The sequence below is a fragment of the Cololabis saira genome, chromosome 7 (assembly GCF_033807715.1).
Source record: "Cololabis saira isolate AMF1-May2022 chromosome 7, fColSai1.1, whole genome shotgun sequence".
In the NCBI taxonomy this organism is placed as follows: Eukaryota; Metazoa; Chordata; class Actinopteri; order Beloniformes; family Belonidae; genus Cololabis; species Cololabis saira.
Window position 1 is genome coordinate 23801741 of NC_084593.1, and position 21212 is coordinate 23822952.

At 40.8% G+C, this 21212-nt stretch overlaps 1 protein-coding gene across 2 annotated transcripts; it reads right to left on the bottom strand.

The window, feature by feature from the left end:
• ctbp1 (C-terminal binding protein 1) lies at positions 1-21080 on the bottom strand. 2 transcript variants are annotated; one of them, XM_061725130.1, is made up of 11 exons: positions 20945-21080; positions 18091-18138; positions 16185-16329; positions 12891-13045; positions 12655-12799; positions 12351-12557; positions 11879-12093; positions 7304-7434; positions 7091-7218; positions 3957-4074; positions 1-3831 (listed from the first exon to the last, which is right to left on the bottom strand). In XM_061725130.1, exons 3-11 carry the CDS (start codon positions 16243-16245, stop codon positions 3645-3647), a joined length of 1347 nt encoding a protein of 448 aa, XP_061581114.1. In that variant the 5' UTR covers positions 16246-16329; positions 18091-18138; positions 20945-21080; the 3' UTR covers positions 1-3644. The 2 variants fall into 2 exon arrangements, with proteins under 2 accessions (XP_061581114.1, XP_061581115.1); XM_061725131.1 differs by lacking the exons at positions 16185-16329; positions 18091-18138; positions 20945-21080 and adding an exon at positions 14949-15023.
• Positions 21081-21212: the final 132 nt, after the last annotated feature.

The following is a 21212-nucleotide window of genomic DNA, read 5'->3' on the forward strand; positions in this document are numbered from 1 at the left end:
TTTAATTTTTAGGATTTTATTAAAATACGGTGTGGAGTTTACCATTGGAAGTTACCATCACAAACATGATTGTTTCTAATAAAAAAGTAAACAAAAAAATAAAATAAAGCTTAAGAGCCTAGTTACAGGAGATTTTTTTTCTGTTGGTTTTTTTTGTTTTGTTTTTGCAGTCTGGTGAAAGGAAGGAGACAGAAAAAAAAATCAATTCACAATGAGTGAGAGTGGGGGAAAAAAATAGGTTCACATGTTGTAAAAATACATTTCCCAATTTTAAAACACTACACACAGTCACTTTCATACATTCATTCATCCACGCCTTGTTAGATGGTTAAATGTCAGTGCTAAAGAAAGCGAAAACAGGAGAGGGAGAGAAAGAAATAAAAACTGTTCAGACCTGCGCACAAAAGGAGAAACGGGAGGTCTCTAAAAACTGCAGGAGGCGGCTCTACATTCTGAGGGAGGAAAACCTGGGAAACGGACACGAGAGCGAAGGTGACTGCAGGAGGATATGTGTGCATTTGAACCCTGAGAGAGAAAAAGTGACCAACTCTCACCACAATTGTCTGCTTTTTTTCTTTTGTTTATTATAATTTTTTTGCCGATAGACCACACCAGCATCCACTACCCCCCCTGCCCCCGTTACTCGCCACGCTGGTAAGAGCCCAGACTGGTGATGATGGCGGCGGCGCCCTCTCACACCCAACGACTGAAATATTGGCTGCTGCGTTGTGAATGTACACAATGTGCTTGTCTGTCGCGTGCACACACACACACACACACGCACACACACACACACACACACACACACGCACGCACCACGCACACACAGGGTGGCTTGAACTATCAAAAAAACAAGACAACACAAATAAAACAAAAAAAACTAATATTAATGCACGGAGAGAATTCACACTAGCGTTAAAACATTGCAGAACAAGTGAATACTGTTTGCACAAGGCTAAATGTGGTTCATCACTGAAAGAAAGAAAAAAAAAAGAATCGCAAGGTGCAGTAAACTGAGGCCTGTCAGGGTGCGAGGAGCTTCTTTTTTTTTTTGCAGAGGGGCCTTGATTGCAGCCCCTTCTCTTTCGGCTGGATGTGTCTCCTGACTTCACCTGCTGTGGTCAACTGTATTAAGGCAGTGAGTGGTTCCATGGCGATTTTCTATAACGGCTACTGTAACAGGGAGAAAAGAAGTAAGGCCCACAGGGTACAAGCCTGACAGCACGAGTGGGATAAGACTAATAAAAATAAAATAAAAACAGTGACGAAGAAGAAAAGGGTTGTTTTTTTTTGGGGGGGGGGGGTCTCTTTTCCTCTGAAATGTTTCAATACAACATGTAGAACACGGACAGCTTAATCATTTAAAACAAAGTCCTACAATTAAACAAAACAGTTTTCAAAAACAGAACACTGTCGAACTGAAAAATATACATAATCATCAACAGCAAAATTTAAGATAACTATTATGCTCATAATTCAAACTATGGGGATTATTCTTTTTTAAAAATATATTCTCACACATGACTGAGGAGCCTACCATGTTGAGACGCAGACATGCTCCACGTTTTTCATAGACTCTGAGAGGAGGGGGGGGGGTGGCCACTTGGGATGAAAACACTTGGTGGAGGGTTAGGGTTGCGCTGCAATTTTATTTCCCCTTAAAATGACCTCACATGCACTATAGATAGAGCAGCTTGACAAAGAAGGGAGGAAAAAAAGAAGAAACAAAACAGCATCTAACAACTACGGCTCTAATCAAGGGGAAAAAAAACAAAAACTAGCAGACCACAATGACCACCTTCTGTATTTTCATTTTTCCATCAGCCAACAAGATTGAGGTTGAAAAACTTCAACAGAATGAACACTTAGGAAATTGTGCTGAACCTTTTCAAAATGATGGAATTAAGCAGTAAAGGCAAACAGATACGTACTGGTTTTGAAGTCTGAGCATTTACTGAACCTACAATTTGGTCAAATTATTTAATGGGGCATTCTTTTTTTTTTTTTTTTTTAAGTTTTGTCTTTACTGCTACAATTTCCCAACCCTTCTAGTAAAAGGATAGAATAGACATATCTAGAAAATCTGTACAAAAAATAAAAGGGTATGCACGGTACATTCAATATCTGTTACTGAGGTACTAGAAAGGTATTCCCTTGACACCAGGGCAACAGCGTTTAAGAGTCACTCCTAGGGACAATTCCTTTGGAACAACAACAGCTTGTTATCACAACGGAGTGAGGGAGCATACAAACAAACACACGCACGCACGCCCACACACACACACACCACTGACTTCAATGAGCCACATGCAGGAACACTTTCTCCTCGCTTCTACAGGGAATCTAATCCATACTGTCCTCTTACACCTGAAGGAGTTGGTGGATGCATACTGGTTTATGAGCATACATGTAGGGTGGGCCATGAGAAGAGGAGGGGGGTGGAGGGTGAGTGGGTGGGTGGGTGGGTGCAGGGTGGTGGTGGGGTGTGGTAGTTGATCCCTGGTTACCCCCCATGTTTTCAATGGCAGCGGTTAGTGATCGTGGTCGTCCATCACTAAAGCTAACCTGTAACTGTCCACCCCTCGGTTCGCCTGAGACAAACTACAGGCGTCTCTATTGGCTGTGAGCAGCCAGAAAAAGAGCGCCCTCTGCTGGCATTCTTTGATGTTTCCTGCAAGACAAACCTGCCACATTTCATACTGTTTGGGCACATAAAACCACTGACAAGGGATAGAAATTCATACCAGTGTGCTCTCTGATGCTCTTACCCATTGTGTCTTCACAAACTAATTCATGGGGTGGGGGTGGGGGGGGGGGCAAAGCTTGTGTGTGTAAATATAAAGACAACTATCTTGCAACTAGAAAAGCAGTAGAAGTTGACAAACATTAGGCATCAATATGTAAAAAGGTTTGGGTATGAGTGGAGCAGATAAAACACCTTCACAGTTGGAGACCTCCAGTCTGAACACATCACAGATCCCTCTGCTGAGTAAGCTGATGACAGTGCCAGTGAGATAAAGTAAAAGAGGTCTGAGGGAGTAGCTAGAAGTTTCGTGGGAGGGACAAAGTTCTGTCAGGTTTACTTCTGTACACATTTCAAAACAAATCATAAGAAAAGCAAGGGGGGAAAAAAAGAATAGAAGAAGAGAGCAGTAACTTGAGCCAGTAATGTACAAAGTGGGGTTTCAACCTGTCTCTGTGCCTCTAGTTTTCATAATCTGCAGAGGACTGCTGGAGGCCGTAGACTAAAGCCTCTTGTCAGAAAATCCTTTTTAAAAAAAAAAAAAAAAAAAAAACAACACCTAGAACCACAAAAGGTCAACTTTCCATTAAAACAACAGCCAACTAAGAAACTAAACCAATCCAATCATTGAATCCTTGAGGACAGTTATTGCTGACATAGTGGAGGAGTGGAGTGAGGAGAGGATGGTGGGTGAGATGAGGTTGGAAGGATGTGGGTGCGATGGGCCTAGCGGTGGACAGGTCGCTCCCGGGCTGATGGTGAGACCACAGAAACGACTGTCGATCCACGGCAGGTCAAACTGGTGCTGCCGGTGCACTGGAGGGTTGGGTTGTGTCTGATCCTGGGAGGCGGCGTTTGGTTTCCAGAGACGACGGAATGTGCTGGTGGTGGCGGGGAGGGGCTATTGGTCAGAGGGGATGTCTCTGTCGGGTTCTGCCTTAGTGGGTTGCCCCGGGGAAGGTGCATGAGGGGGATGGGAGACGGGGGCTATGCCATGTGCCAGGGTTCCTGAAACGAGGCTCTCAACGCCTGCGCCAGCTCCTGGGAGGCCCCCTGCTGTTGCAACATTGATCAGAGTTGCAGGAAATCTAAAACAGAAGAAGGTGAATGATATGTGAGGCGCTCTGGAACCACCAAACCATGTCTTTTCAGTCTTGCAATGCATCATGCATTATCTCAGTCAACTCTCATCCTCCATGTTCACCCTTCTCACCTGTAGGTGGCTCCATTAAGTTCTGGGTGAACAGTAGCTGCCTCCATGGTGGACCATTGAGAGGCTGCCATCAGGTATTCTTTATTAACACAATTCTTCAGACTGTCAGGGATACGACCTGAAGAAGAAAAAAAAAAAACATTACATTTTCTTTCCTGTTACAACTACTAGCGTTCCTTCATCCGTAATCTTTTCCTTCCTAATTTACTTTCTAGGCAAACAAAATGACAAACTAAAGTGTCACATCTTACTCTTATACATTTGTAGCAGCGTTACTACGGCTCTGAATCCAACGCAACATGAAATTTACTCACAAGCCAAAATCTGTGAGGGATATTTCAAGTCTGAGAGTATGAGGTTTACACATAAAATATTATGGTATGGGTATTTACAAAAACTGATATTTCCCCCTCTACGTTTTGAAAAATTCCATCGTTTACACGAGATCGTTTTCAAAACCTCTTCGTTTACACGGATCCGCATAAATAAGCTGTTAACGTCATGCCAGCCAATCAGAATTCTGGAAAAAACCATCAACAAATGACACGTGTAACTTCCAGTTAAGGCTGAGACCCCGTCCACACGTAGCCGGGTATTTTTAAAACCGAATATCCCCCCCCCCCTCCGTTTATAAAATAATTTGTATCCACATTACATCGTTTAAAAAAAAAAAAACCCTTCCACACATAACCGAAGATCTGCATTTTCGACCACATTCATAAGCATTCCAAACCTGTAGATCATCAGGTCCAAACGTAGGAAAATATCTTCGGTTTAGCAGATACCCGGCTACGTGTGGACGGGGTCTGATTTATGGTTCCGCGTTACACCAATGCAGAGCTTACGGCGTAGGGTACGCGACCATTCACCGTACGGCGCGCATCGCCGCGTACCGTACGCCGTAGGCTCTGCGTCGATTTAACGCGGGACCATAATTCAGGATTTACTTCCAAGACGGAACGAGAGTCTTTCGTTTGGAATGACAGAGAAGTGGAGTTACTTTTAAGTGTGACTTTAGAATATAAAACAGGTAAAATACAAGAAAATATTGACGGTGGCCAAACTAATTGTAAACACAGGTCGCACACATGACGCTGGTGACGTTTCTGTTGCATAATGTGACGTTCTGAAGCCTAAATCTCAGTTTTCCTCCGTTTACAAGCAAACGTGAAAACAGAGTTTTTGAAAATCTCCACTTTGGCCGGAGTTTTCAGAAATGATCGTTTTTGGGGGCTTTGAGCTCCGTTTTCGTGTAAACGAACGGCCAAAACGCATGAAAACGCCTCAGTTTTTGCTCCGTGTAAACGGCGCCTGAGTCTGACCACAGCTCTCATTACAGGAAGATGAGTGAATTTATTTGGGCTTTGCCGCATTTGTTAGCATGAGTTATAAACCTGATCTTGTGGTTATGTTTCACCTATCTTTTTCCCCTCAGATGGATAATCATTGATGTATTAAACTTCTATTTTCATACATAAGGCCCCCTGGGTTATAAGACGCATGATAAAACAAATAAAGTGAAAAAAAAAAAAAGTCTGGTAAGTTGAACATTATTCAACTTGTTCACAATAACTCAGTATATTGTTCAGTTGTAACTCTAGCAGAAAAATACCCTCAGATTTAAAAGATTTTGTCTTCCAGAAATCCAGGAATAAAAAGTGGAGGTGGTAAAAGTCATACTACGTCCCGTTCTCTGATTGGTTCATCGTTGCCAGCGATAGCGGACATCTCAAGCTAGTGTGAGGTTGGAACAATGTTGTATTCCAACATTTGATTATAATCAGATTATGATATAGATTTGAAAATTGGGTTTATGCCAACATTGGCTTCATGTCTAATTATAGTGAGGTACGTCATAGCACGTCATATTTAGTTATCTGACGACATCTGACTTTGCACCCTGTATCCAACAAAGGACCGACTTTAATGGGTCAGCTAGGAACGGTCCATCAATCAAGAGGAGCAGGTTCGTCGGTACCAAAGTAGCACTAAAACGTCACTATTTTTGAACGCAGTGTAGCACATAAAATTGGTTCGAAGTCAGTAAGCACAACAAATTTATTACATAAGGCACCCTGGATGATGATGATTAATGTATGTATGTATGTATGTGTGTATGTGTGTGTGTGTGTACTTGCAATATTAAATCTTGTGTAATCCCAGTACGCCTTGATATTATGTGGTGTCCCCCAAAACGACTGAGATGCTAACTAATTCAGTCTACACTGATTTACCAAGTCCAAAGCCATATCCTGCCTGATTAAAAGAGAAGTTTCTCAAAGCCATACAACTTTTACATGTCATATAAAAGGGGTCATTGTAGGGCTGGGCGATATATCGAGATTTTAATATATATCGATATATTTTCAAACGCGATATGGTACGATACAATATAGTTTATATCGATTTAAAAAAAAAAAAAAAAAAAAAAAGTTTTATGATTTTGATATAGCTTATTTTGTGACAAATTGACTTGAATGTTTTATTTGAGATTTGCACAAATGTTTTGTTATTTGCACAACTGTCAACCTCAGTGGAAAAGTCTGCCTGTTACTGTCTACATTGTATTAATTGCACAGTGTATTTTAATTTAATTGTTATGCAGGAAAGGGATATTTGTTTTATTTTATTCAATAAGCATTTTTTTTCTATATATGCAGGCAGTTTATTTTTATTTCATTCGTTTTATACATTTTGATATTGTGCAGACCTCTGTTAATAAATGAACCTGTGTGACATTTGGCACGAGGCTTTGTATTAAAACTGACTGTTTTTTTAAGGGTTTGCCTCAGAAAAAAATGAAGCTAACAGAGATGCTATGCTATAATGCTTTGGGGGAAACCCCAATTATGGCACACAAAAAATATCGAGATATATATCGATTATCGCCATTCAGCTAAAAAATATCGAGATATGACTTTTTGTCCATATCGCCCAGCCCTAGGTCATTGGCTGGTTCTGTGCTGCCTTTCAATTATCCTCAAGGACTGATCTTAGAATGCTTACAAGAGATATCTGTCAAGTTGGGAATAAACTGAAGGACAAACATTTGTAAAAATTTGCTGTGTGGCTATGGTGAATAGGGATGTAGCCACTTCTGGTGTATGCTGTATGATGAAGAACACTGATCTTACCAGTGATGGCCCGACGGACTTCTCTGGCTGCCTCTTCTCTAGCTTCAACGGAGGCCTGCTCACTGTACCACGATGTGTGCGGGGTACAGATCAGGTTGGGGGCATCCTTCAAAGGCCCTGTTGAAAAACTGTTGAGAAGGGGAAAGATTGGTATTCAGAAGAGCACTTAAGTTGCACATTACGTACAGCAGCCACCGTGGATATCATGGTTACCTGAAGGGTTCTGTCTCATGGACATCCAGGGCGGCCCCTCGTATCCGGCCCTCCTTCAGAGCCTGAGCCAAAGCTTTTTCATCAACCAGACCGCCTCTTGATGTGTTCACCAGGAAGGCTCCTTGACGCATCTGCATTAATGACAGCATGATTAATCAATGTGAAGCAGATCCAGCGAGAAAAGCCTGAGACATTCTATTTTGCAGCAAAATACATTTGTTTACAATGAACATAGGTAACAAATGTTTTCATTAGTCAACTAGTAACAATGCTCGCTGAAGTCAAAACACAGATGTTTGACAGGTATGGCACTGCATCCTCAAAATATTAATACGACCAAGTAGTCAGGGTTTATACAGCAATCCTTATGTTAAATTTAATACCTTTTTCACTACCTTCAGATTTTTTTTTAAAACAGTCACAACATTAAGTGTTAATCACAGACCTTTTAACATTAATACAGATTTTGACCTATAGAACACTATACAGAACAGATTTATAGACTCATTGATGTTGACCAGATGTTTCACATTTATTTCACTTTGTTAATGACAATAAAATAGACTGCTTAAATGTAAAAGGTAAAAAATAATACCAATTTAAAAAAAAATAATACCTCTGACATTGAATTTAACACTTTTAATGGCCTTAAATTTGGCAATTTTCATTTGTCACTTTTTAATACTTTTTAAAACCCCGCGGAAACCCTGGTAGTGTGGGCCTGAAATTATAAAGATTGGATGGTGGCTGTGGGGATTTCCCCCTTACCTACATCACATAAGGTGGCAACACTTAACTACTGGCCTCAATTACAGATTTTATTTAGTTTTTTGCACTTTAGATTGATTTTCTTGCTTTCCTACTTCAGAGCTTTCTCTCAACTAAATACAGGGATGTGATTTGTTATTGCGCTCCCTCCCCGTCTTTCAAGCTGGCCCATGACTATGTGTACACACATGAACACCAATATTGCAATGTAATCCTATTTTAGACCCAGCTTTGAATAAGATAGACATGTATACAACAATATCTCTTCTGATATAAGTCACATTATGTTAACATGTACAACATGTACAACAAATCCCATCAGGAATTCTTGGCATCAATTCAACACAAGTGTATTGTGAATCTAAATCCACGATCAGAGAACCGGAACCCAGAATCTGTAACCAGGAAATTAAAACCTCTTAGCGAGCGCAATCATCTTTCTTGGTTATACTTAGCTTGCCATCAGTCCTAAAACCCATGTCTGCTTTCAAATGGTCAATCATAGTTGTGCTTTTTCTTTTTACACTTGCAATTCTGAAACAAGCAGGACACATCCAAGATCTAGATCAACCCTCAGTTATTAATTATAAGGCCCCGTTTACACGTAGCAAAAACGGAGGCGTTTTCATGCGTTTTGGCCGTTCGTTTAAACGAAAACGCAGCTCAAAGCCCCCAAAAACGATCATTTCTGAAAACTCCGGCCAAAGTGGAGATTTTCAAAAACTCCGTTTTCACGTTTGCGTCTAAACAGAGGAAAACGGAGGAAAACGGAGGAAAACTGAGATTTAGGCTTCAGAACGTCACATTATGCAACAGAAACTACCAGCGTCATGTGTGCGACCTGTGTTTACAATTAGTTTGGCCACCGTCAATATTTTCTTGTATTTTACCTGTTTCATATTCTAAAGTCACACTTAAAAGTAACTCCACTTCTCTGTCGCTCCAACGAAAGACTCATTCCGTCTTGGAAGTAAAGCCTGAATTATGGTCCTGCGTTAAATGGATGCAGAGCCTACGGCGTAGGGTACGCGGCGATGCGCGCCGTACGGTGTGTGTCGCCGCGTACCCTACGCCGTAAGCTCTGCATTGGTGTAACGTGGAACCATAAATCAGCCTTAACTGGAAGTTACACGTGTCATTTGTTGATGTTTTTTCCAGGATTCCGATTGGCTGGCATGACGTTAACAGCGTTTTCATGCGGGTTCGTGTAAACGAGGATATTTTTGAAAACGTAGAGGGGAAAATATCCGTTTTTGTAAATACCCGGCTACGTGTAAACGTGGCCTAAGTATCACATAACCATAATGGTTTGTCCATTGTTTTTGTAGTCTGTTGTACTGGTCTGTCCCCTCCTTTTCTCCTCTGTACATGTTAGACCAGGGCTCCAGGAGCTGCATTCTGACCTGCAATCCCATCCTCTGACCATCCCAGTGTCTGCTGTCTACATCCGTTTATATAGTCATCCGTGTAGTACACCAACTAACCATTGTGTCTGTGTCTATCCTCTCTCTGTTCTTCATTCTCTCCGTCTGATCTCCCTTTTCCTGCTCTGCCCAGCTGGTCTTCGCCAAGAAGGTCCCCCCTCTTTGGCTGAAGGCTTTTCTCCCTCTAGGGGAGTTTTTACCTGCCAGTGTTCATGTTTATGTAATAATTGCTCGGGGGTCATGTTCTGGGTCTCTGGAAAGTGCCTAGAGACGACTCATGTTGCAATAGACACTATATAAATAAAATTGAACTGAATTGAATCTAGTAGCTCACTGGCTACTGAATGACTCTGTGCCTTACTTCGAAGTCAGAGCACAGATATCTTGCTTGTCCCAGTCATGGAGAACTAGCAAGCAGAGGTATATTGTTAATGTCTGTCCCACTCTTTATCATATAATGGTTAATGTCATGAATGACGTTTACAACTTTCCATCTATAAGGCGCAGAGTCATTCAGTCGTCAATAGCTACCAGATCTCGGCTGTGTCCTGCCTTTCCCGCTTTAGACTGATAGACCAACGCGTTTCAGAATTCTAACTTGATGTCATTTAAGCGTTTTAAAATACAGGCCCTTGACTCTGGCTGAATCAGTATAAAGTATGTCACCGCAGGAAAAAAAACAAACACCTATACTTTTCAATTGAAGGGAAACCAGAGTATTGGTTCAGGTTCAAGTATATAAATAAAAGTTTGGATGAGCTCAAGTGTGATAAATAACTAATCAGGTTTTGAAGGTATCATATATGCAACTTGTTTTAACACCAAAAGTAATGTAATCAGTATATGGTCCAAAGCTGAGCCTGTAAATGTGAATTTGTTTTGTTGCACATCGTTTTCCTCTCATCTTTATGGCATGACATACTTCATCTCTTATTTGAACACAACAGTCCACTTAAAAATACATCTTAAATTTCTACCATTTGGTTAATTGTTTGCAGTGCTGGAACACGGGAATGTCCCATTTTTAGATAATTTTTCTGATGCTTATAAAAACGTATCAAGTCAACACGTCCATTTTTATAAATGATGTGACAAAATGTATTTTCTTTTCAATAACCTAAAATATTTAGGTTGACTTTTACTGCAGAAGTGCCTTCAGCTGATCTGTTTAGCCCATCTTTATCTCATGCACGAACACACAGTGTTAGCTAGATCGGCCCCTCCCCTCTTACTGCAAAGTCAGACCATATCAAGGTTCCGTCATGCTGGAAGAAAGGCTCGCTGAGTTATGCCGTTGCCACTTGAGGCACGTTTGTCACAACATATGGAATCTTATAAGATTCTTTTAGATTTTTATTTCCTTTCAGGAAAGTATAAAGTGAAAGTAACTATTTTCCAAGCTACCTACTACTACTACTACTACTACTGTCATTTAGCAGACCCTTTTATCCAAAGCGACTTACAACTGAGAGAACAACACAAGCAAGAAATAACATCGGAGGGTCCAGCTTAGGCCCCGTTTACACATAGCCGGGTATTTACAAAAACTGATATTTCCCCCTCTACGTTTTGAAAAATTCTATCGTTTACACGAGATCGTTTTCAAAATCTCTTCGTTTACACGAATCCGCATAAATACGCTGTTAACGTCATGCCAGCCAATCAGAATTCTGGAAAAAACATCAACAAATGACACGTGTAACTTCCAGTTAAGGCTGATTTATGGTTCCGCGTTACACCAACGCAGAGCTTACGGCGAAGGGTACGCGGCGACGCACACCGTACGGCGCGCATCGCCGCGTACCCTACGCCGTAGGCTCTGCGCCGATTTAACGCGGGACCATAATTCAGGCTTTACTTCCAAGACGGAACGAGAGTCTTTCGTTTGGAGTGACAGAGAAGTGGAGTTACTTTTAAGTGTGACTTTAGAATATAAAACAGGTAAAATACAAGAAAATATTGACGGTGGCCAAACTAAGCACAGGTCACACACATGACGCTGGTGACGTTTCTGTTGCATAATGTGACGTTCTGAAGCCTAAATCTCAGTTTTCCTCCGTTTACAAGCAAACGTGAAAACGAAGTTTTTGAAAATCTCCACTTTGGCCGGAGTTTTCAGAAATGATCGTTTTTGGTGACTTGGAGCTCCGTTTTCGTGTAAACGAACGGCCAAAAAGCATGAAAACGCCTCCGTTTTTGCTCCGTGTAAACGGGGCCTTAGATAAGTGCTGGTCAGACTGCTAGATCAAGCGCAGGAGTGCGTTCTTGCTGTATTAAAAAATTAAAGGCTGGAAGAAAGCATCAGCAAGGCTCTTCCAGGCACAAAACACAAACCGTCTCTGAAAGCAGTTTGCTTTTCACATTTAAAAACACACGCACTCACCTGTTTGATGGTGAAGTCGTTAATGAGGTGATGGTTGTGCTCGTTGAGGCTGCAGTGCAAGGACACACAGTCAGAATGGATGAGCAGGTCCTGCAGCGTGGCCATTCGCTGCAGGCCCAGTGAACGCTCAACGCCATCTGGCAGGTAGGGGTCATAAAAGATCACGCCAAATCCAAAGGCCTTGGCCCGCAGTGCCACAGCTTGTCCAACACGTCCTGGAAGGAAGATGATGGTAGGCTTGGAACAACTCTTGCGGTGTACTGGGATGGACTAAATTAGAAACAAGGTTTTTCCATCCTTTTTTTTTTTTTTTTTTTTTTTTTAAACAGAGGGATAAATAATAGTTGTGACCACCAGTTGACAAGCTGGATAAAAACAGACCATATCACCATCAAATTAACCTGTGTTACATTACATATCCTCAGCACAACTCTAACCTCACTAAACTAGAAATACCTACATCTAGACTCACCTAGACCAATGATGCCCAACGTTTCCCCCCGAATTCGAGCAGCTCCACCTGCCACTTCCCTGATCTGCTCCACACTAGAAGCACGGGTTCCCTCCCTTAGGGCCTGGTGCATCCAGGTGACTCGCCTGTACAGGTTGAGAATCAGACATAACGAAGTGTCGGCTGTCTCCTCCACTGAGGCTGCTGGTACGTTACACACTGCAATGCCTGCGTGATGGTTAGAATAAGGAAGTTATTATTAACCAGTCATAGGGACTTATATGCATGACTCTGTGACAATAGCTTGCAATTTTCATTGTCTTACCAAGCTCAGCAGCTGCTTTAACGTCAACATTGTCAAAGCCCGAGCCAATCCGGACAATCACTCGTAGGCCTTTAAATTTCTCCAAGTCATCTCTGGATAAAGTAATAGTGTGATACAGCAGAGCGGCCACAGCTTCATTTAGCACCTTCAAAAGACAAATAGACAAATTATTTTTAAACTGAGTGTTTGTGTGTTTTCTCCTCGTGTACTGCTATGATATGTGCTTGCTTCTCTACCTTCTCATGAATCTCTTGTGTGGACTGAGCATCACAAAAAGCCACTGTGGCCACGTCTTTGAGGATGGGCATCTCCACAGTGCAGTCCCGCCCGTCCAGCAGGGCCACCAGGGGCCGCGGATGCATCGGCCCATTCAGGATAGGGGGTCGGATACCTAAAACAGGGGGGGGGAATGAATGCGGCTTAAAGAACTCAAATATTTAATTGGTTTTCTTTTTAAGACAGTTTTTAAACATGTACAAATACAACAAACACTTGAAGGTCTGAACCAGTCAAGATAAGACAGAGGTTAGTGACTCAATAGTCTAAGGTTCCCATGTCTAGACTCCCCAACATGGTGCAAGACACCATACCCTTGCACACATGGATAAAAACATGGCTAAGCACCGCACTCCCAAGACAATAATAACTCAAGACTCTTATGACTCTCTTTTTCCAACACATCTACCAGCACCCTCGGGGAACTACATTAACTATGAGTCAAAGAGTGTGCATTTGTTTTAAGGCTGCTAAAGTAATGTGCAACCAAATCTGTGATGGAGCCCTGGAGAGCATCCAGCAATGTGGCCTACTTGGTTCTGACCACATATATCCAATATTCACTCCTAAGACTTGATGGATCCTTCTCAGACTCCTGACATGGAAAGAATTAGATTGAAGTCAATGGACCAGACCTCTCTGGTGAAGTTAATTCTGGGAGCTTGACCTGTGTACTGTACAAGTAGTACACACAGAAAGAGGAGGGGCCGAGAGGGTGTGTGTGTGTGTGTGTGTGTGTGTGTGGTGAGGGGGGCGGGGGGTTGTAACTGCAGCAGGGGGAGGGGTGGAGAGACTGCTTGCAAGGAGGTGGTAGGGGGTTCATATGTTTATGGGGGTCTCATTCATGACCTAAATCTCATCTCTGAAAGAGTCATGCGAGAAATCAGTCCTTGCATTTGTTCTGGTCCCATCCTCCTTGATACCGTGGCTATAAAACATTACATGGACATTTACCATCCTGCCGACAAAAAAAAAGAAAAGTCGCTCAAAATCAATCGATGCTGTTAAAATAAAATGAGCCATCTCCCAATGTACTAGAAAAAAACATGATTAGTAAAATGATTTTTTCCTCCAAAAATCCTTCTCATCCTTGCTGTCTGCATTACAGGAGTAGCGAGCACATGAGCACCAGAGTACACCACCTCATTGCTGCTGTGTGACAGATATTTATTCCACGGCATGGTAGCAGTGCTAGCTGGAGCATTTCCTTGGACTGAGGGCAGGACGCAAGGCTGAGACTAGCGAGAAGGAATTGGGAGCTTGTAGCTTAGCGTGGAAAACAAATATTTGTCGACACTTTCTTTAAGGCCTGAGCTTTTCTTTTGGGTGCAAATCACACAGAAATTAAGACAATGTATTTAATATCTTGTACCCTTGTATAACACACCGGTCGATGTGATTAAACAGTAAATGTATTGAACATGGAATTCACTGCCGTAATTCAATACTGCTACCATGCCAACTGCCCAACACAGCATACACAAAGAGACGTTTGCTATGCAGAAAAACCTGATCTGATTTATCACAAAGACCCCTTTAGAAAAAATATACAACTAAGTAGGCCTACACAGAGAGTAATGTGAGGGAAGGGCACTGGCATAGCCACGGTCTATGAAGAGCCAGCATGGCTAGACACACAATACAATTCATTCAGTGATTCATTCATTCTCCCTCCCTCTGCCTTTCTTTCCTCTTACTCCCTCCTCCTCTCCTCCTTTCCCTCTGGCTGTAGTTTGAGCAAGAGGTGAAGGGGGGAGGGGCAGCAGATGATGATAATGCAGCAAGCAGCAGTACTCCACCCAGACACAGGCAGACACACACGGTTATTCAGTTCCTTCTCAGCGGCTGCGACAACACCAATACGGACTGAGCGTAAAAAGGAAACTGCACAGACACACACACACACACACACACACACACACTTGCACCACACCCAAACCTAAGCCCTTCTCACAAACAGTTCAACATTTTTTTAAACGCATACCAAAATATAAAAACACATGAGCACCGGGCCTAACCTTGCATTATGAAGTCTGTCAGCCCGTCTTCCTCTCTCTCCCCTTCTATCGTTTTCTTTTTTTCCCCTCCCTCTCTCTTGCCAGCCTGCTCTTGGCTGACTGGGTCCCAGCTGTCATCCACGCCCAGCCCCTCCCCCATATCCAGCCTCCAATCACAGGCAGCGCCATTGAGAACTAGCCAACCAGCAATAACTTCATTAGCATAGGCGAAGCCAAGGCCGAGGGCGGTTTAGGCTGTTGTCATTTTTTAAAGAGACAGCTGGTTGGTTTCCCTGTAGCCTCGGCCACAACCCTTCACCTTGTGCTCTCCCTCTCACAGGTCTCCAGAGACTTTCCCAGACTGTTCCCTCCATTTTAGCGCACCATTACGTCAGATCCCCACCGTCACTCTACAACAGCTCAAAAAGCCGTCTAACACAATTACAATCCATTACCCCTAAAAGCATGTACGCGCTAAACAAAGTTTACTCATGTTCTGCCATTTTCACTGTGCAATAAAGTGAATTTTCTTGCAAAGAATATTAAATCAGAAGTTTATTTTCGCCGTGAGAATCAAATTTACATAAATGAAAAACAAAAAAACTTTTTGGGGAAATCTGCTATTGCTGTGATCAGCTTACTTGTCAACATGGTTAAAGGACGGTTACAAAAACAAATCAATCTTGTGAGGACAGAACAAAACAGCTTATGCAATCAGGTAGGGCTGTGCGATTAATCGATTTTAAATCTAAATCGGATTTATTAATCAAGACGATGTTAAAAAAAAAGGAAAATCGGAAAATCGATTTTACTTTTTTGCAGCTGACTGCATGCATCTAGTCATCTTTGTTTGGTCAAGAAAATTGTAAATGTTGTCACTTTACTAAACTCAAGGAGGATTAACAGTATCTTTCAATTGCACTTCATTCCCAATAAGGAAATTTGTTTGCTATTTTTCTTTAAAAATAAAGATAAAATATTTGAAACAATTTATTCCATTGTCTTTTGTAGGTTTACCAAAAAAATCGAAATCGGGTTTTCAGAGAAAAAAATCTGGATTTTATTTTTGTCCAAAATCGCCCAGCCCTACAATCAGGTGTAAAAGACTATTTTTAATAGCAAAAAATTAGCACCAGCAGAAGGCCAATTTTAAGCATTTTCACACTTGCAACCAACTTTTCTTTAAATACCTCACATTAACACGTAGCTCTTATACCAGCTTCTTCATACAGAGTATATAAAAGTATACACACTTACCCTCACAAATACGGTCAAGTCTCTGCCGCTTGACTTGTTTGTGTTTGTCCATCAGAGCCATAGACCAAGTAGTCTTAACCTGGGACAGCGAAGAACAGATCTAAGTGCTGGTGGGGCCCCTTTAATGATGTCCACTTGGTATCACCTGCACATCAACGAGTAATCAAATCAATAAAAACAAGAGGATAGCTCACCTGTTGGTAACTGATCAAGTATCCACCTAAAACACTTTGTGTCCTGAAACACTGGTGCGGGTGTTGAGCATTAAAAAGTAGCAACAGACCAAAGTGTTTTTCATTAAGATGAATATTAACGTGACGCTTTAAAAACAAGAACCTAATAACTGAACTTATTGGCATAATCATTCTATTAAAATGTGTTTTTGTGTTGTTTTTTTTTTTTTTTAAAGTTACTTTTCTTCATGATCTCAAAACCTACTTATTTAGACAGCATTTGACTTATAATAACTGTCTTTCATGTTCTGCTGCAAACTCTGCTATTCTCTGTTTAAATTGTTTTGAAAGGCATCTAACAAATACAATTTATTATTATTATTATGATGTCTTTGACAGTTACAAAGTTGCTAGCGCACCAACGATACAGTAATGTATACTGGATGAGGTGAGTAAAAATGTCTTGTAATCTTGGGAGGTTATCAGTCTCACGGGCGCTCTGGAACTAGATACAGACTCCGATAGCGAGGCCTTGGTTATTGGCTGATTCCAAACACTGATCTGACATCAGTCTTATTTTGGAAAAATACTTTATTTTTAATTACATTCAACACAAACTTTTAATTAAACAATTTTGTCGTTTTTCTGGGACAGCAGGCTTTCATTCAAACTCCTACAATTTCAATAACCATTAGCGGGTATTTAACCAGGAAAATGAATTGTATAGTTTTGTACGTTATTGCCGTTGCTTTCTTTGGAGAATTTCTATAGTTTCTGAAAAGCAAATGTTTGCTGCTAGGGCCCCTGCGTCTGACACTTTGACTCAAGTTCCTCATATTCCTTCATCTGATGGCGCATTAAATACTTCATAAGGTTACTTTTGTTACATGTAGAAACAGTTGTACCACCGTTGAAAATTGCAGCCTTGCACAATAAGCATTCCAGCGTAAAAACACCCCCACGTTGCCGACATAATGCTAGCTCGATCCAACAACTCGGCCCTCCATCCATCAACTCAAAACAGGAAGTTGCAAGGCAGTATTGCAACTTCCTGTGCTAGTTTTTAGACTGAAAATTAATTGGGGGGTCTTATACAAATTAAACGGAATCATTTGGTGCCTGGAACATAAATACTGACAGTTTCTGATAAACTTATTTTTGGCAGAAACTCTAGATAGAAATAGCTGATGATATTTTCTTTTCAACATGTTTTCATTTTTTTGAATAAGTGATGTAAAAAAAAAAAAAAAAAAAAAAACATTTGATGGCCCCTTACTTGCCATGGTGGACTTGCACCAATAAGCAAAGCTTGCAACTCTAGAAAAATTGTTTGTCTCCAGTGCTACTTCATTATTATTTGATTTATAAGTCAGACAGGAAAGAGAAGCTGAAACATTCAGTATTTTTGTTCAATTGGTTTGGGTAGTGTAGGAAAAAGAAAGAGTAAAAAAAGACCACTTCCCATGTTTAAAGAAAGACACACTGGGAAGAAGTAAATGTGAACAGTGTTAATTATTTGTCAAATTTACTTATGTCAAATTAACCTTGTCCTATTAGGGTATCACATCTTTTAATGTAATTGCATGCAGTTTGGACTCAAGTTGTGCTGGTTAAGTAACCAGACTTCCATACAACATTTTCAGACACAATTAAATTAATAGGAATGCAACAGTACTTGGACATTTACAGTTCTACGTTAGTATTATTAGTAGACAAACTTAAGAGAAACTCACCTCAAGAACAATGCTTGGTGTGCCCGTCGTGTTATCACTTAGTTTACACTGTAAACAAAGCAAAGATATGCAGATTTTAGATTGTCATCATGTCATACAGTTAGTATCACTTCAGGCAGTTTATTGAGACAGCAACTCTATTAAGAAAATTGTTAAGAAAACTGTACATTTTCAGAGCATCATGAAGAGCAAGGAATAGAAAGTAAATTAAATTACTCCAATTCATAGTTGCAAACTTTTTTTTGACTCATATTGATTAGCTGTTTTGTTTCTACTTTGTTTTTCTTCATGAATTTTTGTCCACATTCATTCAAATTGCAGAGAGAACAAACAAAGCATTAGGATGTCTTGGAAAATGATGTGGTGTTTGACAGGCAAGCCAGCTTCTGATGCAAATGCTGCTGATCAAAATGTAATGGTGGGCAGGAGGCAATTAATGTATATGAATCTTTTGGATGTCAGCCATGTTCAGCTAGGGCTGAATATGAGGGAGATTAACATATTTGATCTGATGCAAGATGTCAGAAAAGGCTGTTAACTTTACATACAGCCTTTGCTTTAACTACAAAAAGAACAAGTGATTATCACCTACACAACATCTCCAAGAACCCCTTAAAGCCTGATGTAAAATACTGGATACCAGTACATACGTTTCTGAAACGTACCACCACCCCAGGGATCAAAACTAATTACACACACACACACACACACACACACACACACACACACACACACACACACACACACACACACACACACACACACACACACACACACACACACACACACACACACACACACACACACACACACACACACACACACACACACACACACACACACACACACACACACACACACACACTTACTTATTATGCTGAAGGTTGGATTACTATTTTGTTATTATTATTTAGTGTACTTTAATGTTTTATAAGCTACACCAAGACCTGAGAATCTGCTTTTCGTTCACCCCGTAAATACAATTCTACAACCAGGCCTGCTCACAGTAGCAAACGGACAATAACAAGATGTGAAATATCTGTCTACCTCATACATATCCTACCTGCTTTTTTTTTTTGCACCTTTTTTTTTTCTCTTTTTGTACTGCACTAATTTTATTTTAATTCCACCATATATACTGTTTATATTTTGTAATTATATATTTTTTACTTTTTTCATCGTGTGTACTGCTGCTGCACAAAGCGAATTTCCCCAATGGGAGATGAATAAAGGACAATCTAATCTAAATGGGTCAAAGACAATAAAGAAGTATCAAATAAATTGAAAAATAAATAAAAACTGTCCAATGTGTTCATGAAAACAAATAGAAATGATAAAATTGTGAGGGATAAAATTGGGGGCGTTCTTAATACCGCGGTTGAATTGGTTTGATATTGGATATTCGACATTCAAAGACATCCATTTAACTTGTGATACATACCACCAATTTTGGTCATATTGCTTGTGATGTGTTCATGGTCATCTAGACTATATATCACAAGAGAGTAATTATTATAAAATCATATTATGGGCTGATTTAATGTGGTTTTATGAATTCAACACCCATAAAACTTGTGATACATAACACCAATTGTTTATTATGGGTGTTGAATTCATTAAACCACATTAAATCAGCCCATAGTATGATTTTTTTTAAATAATTACTGTCTTGTGATATGTAGTCTGGATGACCATGAACACATCACAAGTGGTTTGAAAACAATCGGTGTTATGTATCACAAATTTTATGGGTGTTGAATTCATTGGGTGTTGAATTCATTAAACCTCATTAAATCATCCCATAATATGATTTTATAATAATTACTCTCTTGTGATATATAGTCTGGATGACCATGAACACATCACAAGCAATATGACCAAAATCAGTGGTATGTATCACAAGTTAAATGGATGTCTTTGAATGTCGAATATCCAATATCCAATATCAAACCAATTCAACTGCGGTGTTCTTAATTACAATAAACACTACCTGTCAAAAGTTTGGACAGATTTTCCTTTTGATTAGGGTCAAAACACGTGTGCAAACTTTTAACTAGTAGTGTATAATATACATTCAAAAAATACTACATATAATGTTCGGTGTATCATATACGAGGCATCAGGGGGTTGAATCATGTTCTAATGAGACACTAATCATAGCAGCACTTAATGTTTATCTTTTTCCTCCTTTTGTCCGTTAAGAGTTGATTTTTCTCCAACTTAGTGATAAACTTCAGCCGGGTTTACCGTTATATCGTCCCGTTTTGCCGAGTTACACGGTTACTCGGCGAGTTTTGGTGATGAAAAGCTTATGAACAAGTTAAGTGTTTGCAGTCACAACTCACCACAAACACGCTAACAGACAGTTAGCTGGGTGCTAACTTAGCCCCTTCTGAAGTCTGCACACAATCACACACTTTTAATGAATGGATAACCCAAAGTTACGTTGTTTATGTCGCTTGCAGTCCTTTTGCAGCGTGCACATTTAAAAAAACAAACAAAAAAGACATTAAGTTGTGACTTGAGTGAACTAAAACACACGGCACGGCTAGCTTTCGCTAATCTAAACACACGCGTTAGATCGACGCCGTAGCCTACGGCGTTGCTCTGCGTAGGCTCTACGTCGACTTAACGCGGAAGCATAAATCAGGCTTGAGGGGGAGATATGTCGTCCCCGCTTCACAGCAGCGCAGCGCCGCTACAATGTGAAATACCTGACCCGCAACCCGAGCAAAATGACCACCTCGAGGGAAGGAACGGGCAATAACCCGCGAGTTTTTAATCCAACCGCGGAAATTGTTTTGCCCGCCTAACTTAAGCGTGCGGTTTTGTGAAAAAAATGCCAGTTATTTACCCGGAGTAAACTCTTTTTCAAGAGTGCCGAGACAGTGTGCGTGCGTCGTCGCTGTTCCCTCTCTCCCGATCGCCATGAAATTAGACAAAAGAGGAAGTGGCTTGTTGATGAGGAGGTCAAACAGTCTGTTAAAAAGAGAAAAGCGTCCGTGCACAGGAAGGAGCGCCCTCACCTTCCAGAGACATGTAAGACAAGTCGAATTAGTCAATAAACTAAACTTTTCCGGTAGAACATAACATTTTTTTGGGGGGGGGGCTAGGAAATAAAT

Excerpts from the sequence above, each read along its gene's own strand:
- ctbp1 (XM_061725130.1), bottom strand. The coding sequence starts at position 16,245 with ATGGCTCTGATGGACAAACACAAACAAGTCAAGCGGCAGAGACTTGAC. Across the intron at positions 7,435-11,878 it reads ACGACTTCACCATCAAACAG|ATGCGTCAAGGAGCCTTCCT; the intron begins GTGAGTGCGTGT and ends TCATTAATGCAG. Across the intron at positions 4,075-7,090 it reads AGTCCGTCGGGCCATCACTG|GTCGTATCCCTGACAGTCTG; the intron begins GTAAGATCAGTG and ends TTTCTTCTTCAG.